At 38.2% G+C, this 4706-nt stretch overlaps 1 protein-coding gene across 1 annotated transcript; it reads left to right on the forward strand.

Annotated features, from left to right (window-relative positions):
* The first annotated feature begins 1831 nt into the window (after nt 1-1831).
* Nucleotides 1832-3247, forward strand: LOC110779333 (sterol carrier protein 2). Its single transcript, XM_021983853.2, has 3 exons — nt 1832-2577; nt 2686-2746; nt 2838-3247. The coding sequence occupies exons 1-3, from the start codon at nt 2446-2448 to the stop codon at nt 3020-3022; spliced, it is 378 nt and encodes a 125-aa protein (XP_021839545.1). The 5' UTR covers nt 1832-2445; the 3' UTR covers nt 3023-3247.
* Nucleotides 3248-4706: the final 1459 nt, after the last annotated feature.

The following is a 4706-nucleotide window of genomic DNA, read 5'->3' on the forward strand; positions in this document are numbered from 1 at the left end:
AGAATCGGAAATATTGCCGGAAACGGAAATATTGTCAGAATCGGAAATATTACCGGAATCGGAAAATAATTCCGGAAACGGAAATATTAAATATTTGTTCGAAACGGAAATTAATTCCGGAATCGGAAATATTAAATATTGTTCGTATCGGAAATGAATTCCGGAATCGGAAAATTTAATCGGAAGCGCATCGTACGAATAAGCATCGGACGAGGCCTGCCGGACGAGGCCCAGCACGAAGCCAGGCCATCGCCCAGCAAGCCAAGCGCGCCGCACAAACAGCAAGGCCAGGCCCAGCAGGCTGCGCGCAGCGCGCAGCGCGCACAGCGCGCACAACACGCGCAGCGCACAGCGCGCACAGCGCGCGCAGCGCGCAGCGCGCGCGGGCGCTGAGTGGGCTGCTGCTCGCGCGCACGCATGAGGCCCATCGTGGCTGTCGTGCGTGTGTGTGCAAATGTTTGTGTTCGTGCACGTTTCCTAAAACATGCAGAGTTCGGTTAATGATTAAATTCCTAATTCTATTTGATAAATTAATTAAATTAGAGTTCTTGTAGGATTCTAGGTTTGATTAATTTGTATCTGAATAGGATTTCGATTCCCTTTCCATACCGCTATAAATATGAGGCTAGGGCTCACAATTTATAACACAAGTTTAAAAGTATTCAAAAGTGAGTTTTTGAGAGAAAATTCAAACACACATCTTGCTCAAATTGCCGAAATTTTCTAGTACCTTAAGGGCGATTCTAGTTGGTCAATCTTAAGGCGGATCCGGACGTGCTGTGGACTATCTACGGAGGGACGACACTTGGAGTCCTAAAGACTTGTTCTTGTTCGGTTCGGGCGCAGCTAGGGAAGGCACGCAACAAAGAGTATGCATCTATTCTATGCTAAATGATTATGTGTAAATAATATGTTTTCCTGGGTTTATGGTTTTTTCCGCATGATTTATGAATTGTCATATGTATCATAACCTAACATCTGGATGTGCTGTGGACTATTTACGGAGGGACGACACTTGGAGTCCTAAAGACTTGTTCTTGTTCGGTTCGGGCGCAGCTAGGGAGGGCACGCTACAAAGTGTATGCACCTAAATTATGCTAAATGATTATGTGTAAATAATATGTTTCCTGGCATTAAGGTTTTCCGCATGATTTATGTTTTGTCATATGTATCATAACCTAACAAGAAGCATTCGAGCAAAGCTTGAAGAGGTGTTAACATGAAAGCCACAACATATGAGTTTATGTTTAGATTTTATGTAAGTATTTTAATATTGTTTATGCATAATATGGAACAAAAGGAACACTTGTATTTTAATATGTTTTTGAGAAAATAGTATTTGTAAATATAATAAAGTTTTATGAACAAAAACCTTTGGAAAATAAATAAAACGATTTTAATAAAATAAATGTTAATTCTGTTTTCAGAATTCCTTGTTTTCCAAGAAAAAAAGTTTTACTTCTTAAAACTGCTCCCACTATTTTCTCTAAATAAACGTGTTAAAGTGGTTTGAAATAGTCTCCCTGTTTCTTTCAAGTCATGTGCACGTTACTGCTAGTGGCAGTTGAAGGGAACATGAGAAACTAACCTAGGGAAGCTCCTCTATAAAAAGAGAAGTGTTTTCATTTCTCAAATCACAACTGACAACGTACTATATTTCCAAAGAGCTTAAGAGTTTTTATAAAAGTCAGTTTGCAAAAAGAGAGTGTTCCTCAAGTTCCTTTATTATACATAAGCTTTATTAATTACTAGAGTTTTTATACGTCGAGTTGTATTTTTGGGTTTAAGGGTTGAATGATCCTTAAAGTGGCTTAGAGTTAAGTCGGTGAGAGAGTGTGAAAGGAGCAACACATTAATCAACGGGAATTGTTGTGAGAAACTCGTGTTCAAGAGGAACTCGGATTATTGAGTGTGTTGTATTCGAGGGATTACAATATATGAAAGAGTTTGAAGTTCTTATTGATTAGTGTCAAGAAACTTCCTCAGTTTTCACATTCTTGGTATTTATTTGATCGTTGTTTCTTTAACGTTTTAAATTTCGCAAGGAACATCCCAAGTTCCTAAAAACAATTCACCCCCTCTTGTCAGTGTTCCTATTGCAATATCAAAGTAACATGTAAAATTTGTCTGAAATACTAAGACTCTATTTTATTTGTTTTATTTTGACTTATTTTTAGGCAAAATAAATTTGGATAAGTTTTAGATACAATGGTGAATCGTGACGGTACACAATTTCAATACAGAAATACCTCTAGGAGTCAAGGACAGGTTGGGATGCGTGCCTTAATCACTCTGTCTTATTCGTAGTTCGTGCATTTACCGCTTTCACTTTGGTAGTTAGAAGATCCCAAGTTCTCAACCCCGTTTTCCCACACTTTCAGCGTTCCTCCTTTTCTCTGGGAAGTCTCTTTTACACTTCTTTGCGGCATTTCGTCGAACACAAAGATGGCCGACTCAGATCAGCAGCTGAAATCCGATGCTTTGTTGGAACAAATGAAAACCCACCTCACTACTGATGCTGGGAAAGAGACCATCAAGAAAGTTGGCCTCGTTTATCAGCTCAACATCGCCCCTAAGGTAAAAATTTTCATGATTTTTATGATATTTTCTTATGGTTTTCCAAGTTTTCTTAAATTGGTAGAATTCGGATCAGTTTTTTGATGTGGGGTTTCCCTGAATTGGCAGAAATTGGGGTTTAATGAAGTGATTTACACGGTTGATCTTAAGAAGGGAGAGGTTAAGAAAGGTTAGGGTTTCATGATCATATTTATTGTTGTTTTGGACGCTAAATTTGTTGAATTTCAATTGCCAATTTCTTCAATTTGTGGATAATTCAGGGGCTTATGAAGGAGGAAAGCCAGATGCAACATTTTCTTTCAAGGATGAGGATTTCCTTAAGATTGCAACAGGAAAAATGAACCCTCAAATTGCTTTCATGAGGGGTGCAATGAAGATTAAGGGTAGTATAAGTGCTGCCCAGAAATTCACTCCTGATATTTTCCCTAAGCCTGCTAAGCTGTGATCTGTTCCATCGTTTCGGATGCAGGAACATGTTCTGGTGTGCAACAAATTTCTACACAACAGAAAGATAGTAGTTATACATAAAAGTTAGTTTAGGGAATATTAATGTTATGAATCAGGTCATACATTGTTGTTTGTAAGATTCCTGATTCTTTGTGAAACTTGTGGGCTTTTTTTCTCTGTACTTGCAACTTTCTAATGAATAAAATCCGTCTTGATTTGGGCACTTATCTTCCTTAGTTTCAGTTCCTTCTATAATTGTGTACATTGCAGCTTTTGTGTTGCTAGATGGTTTGGTTGAGCTTCTATTCTACTGGATAATTAAAGTAGTTGTGCACTTGTGTGTAAATAATGAATAGCTTTCTTCAGTTCTACAACTGAGTGATTGATGAAATGGCAAAGACTGCTAACTGATTGCACTGGTGCATCTTTTTGGATCTTGTATACATTGAAGATTGATGTAAATATGTAATAGTACATGCAGTTTGAATTCTTGTTTGGAAGGAGTCAATTAGTTCATTGGCATTTTGTATGTTGGCTTATGGTCATGCAGACAAGGTTGATGGGAGTTCTGTTTGGCCAGAATCTCAGATATATGTCAATTCTTGAGTTTAGGTCAATTGTCTTCCACTGTCACTATGCGTTTGGACAGTAATTTAAGAGGGAAGGGGAAGGGACGGTTGGGACAATAAGATCTCAGTGCAAGAAAAATCTTTTCGGAAAATGAAATGGATAGTATATCTTATCCTGGATAGTTTAGTCCTCTTGGACGAAAAGGGCTCCAAAACTCTGAGGGATACATACATTTGGCAGGAGTTACTGCAGAGAAGTTGCATACACTTCTTTGTTTCTCACTTGTGGCCAACAGTGAAAGTTTCATAGGCTATTGGTTGTCCCTTTCTGGTCAAATTTTAGGTTGGGGTTCTCTTGCAATGGACAGCCTATGCAAAATCTTCACTTCAGGTAATTGTATAAATCAATAATGTTTTCCCTTTACGTTTTTCCGGTATTATCATTGTTCAGCCTCTTAATTGTAGTCCTATCTAATTCCTGCTTATGAGTTGCAGGCTGTATTTTCAAAAGTATAACTGATAAACTAATTGTCCCAGGCATGGATTTGTTGTAGATGAGTAGATCAGATATGCAGAAGCAAGCCTTTTTACATATACAACCAGTACCAGATAGGTCATTGTTACCAGGTGCGCTTTCCAGTCAGTGGAAAATGGTGTGTTTCTCCCCTTTGTACTTCTGCTTCCATTTTGATCTCTAGCTTCCAAAAGGTGTCACATTTTATGACTAGTGATTTATGAGGCCTCTAGATTTTCAAATTGTTATTGTTGTGACTACCTATTTTTGCTGTAAATTAACTTGGATCATTGAAAATCTTTCATATACCCTTTTAGACAGAACTATATCCCCGACTTTGGCTTCCTCATGATACCCAATTACCAACCATATACATACTCAATTTCTCTGTTTAGGTTCTTGCCTGTTATTTTGATGTATAATTGGGGTGTTGGGGCAGGTGTTGGCGTGTTGCAGCCTTACCCCTCTAGTTCCTTGGCAATTAGCTGCCAGACATCAGGAGTTAGTCTGCTGTATTCTCAAGTATGAATGACAAGATTGACAACAATTTGAATATGTGGAATGACATCTTAGGGCTAGAGTGTTTTTTTTACTGTTAT

The sequence above is a fragment of the Spinacia oleracea genome, chromosome 6 (genome assembly GCF_020520425.1).
Source record: "Spinacia oleracea cultivar Varoflay chromosome 6, BTI_SOV_V1, whole genome shotgun sequence".
NCBI classification, from domain to species: domain Eukaryota; kingdom Viridiplantae; phylum Streptophyta; class Magnoliopsida; order Caryophyllales; family Amaranthaceae; genus Spinacia; species Spinacia oleracea.

Excerpts from the sequence above, each read along its gene's own strand:
- LOC110779333 (XM_021983853.2), top strand. The coding sequence starts at position 2,446 with ATGGCCGACTCAGATCAGCAGCTGAAATCCGATGCTTTGTTGGAACAA. Across the intron at positions 2,578-2,685 it reads AGCTCAACATCGCCCCTAAG|AAATTGGGGTTTAATGAAGT; the intron begins GTAAAAATTTTC and ends CTGAATTGGCAG. Across the intron at positions 2,747-2,837 it reads GAAGGGAGAGGTTAAGAAAG|GGGCTTATGAAGGAGGAAAG; the intron begins GTTAGGGTTTCA and ends TGGATAATTCAG.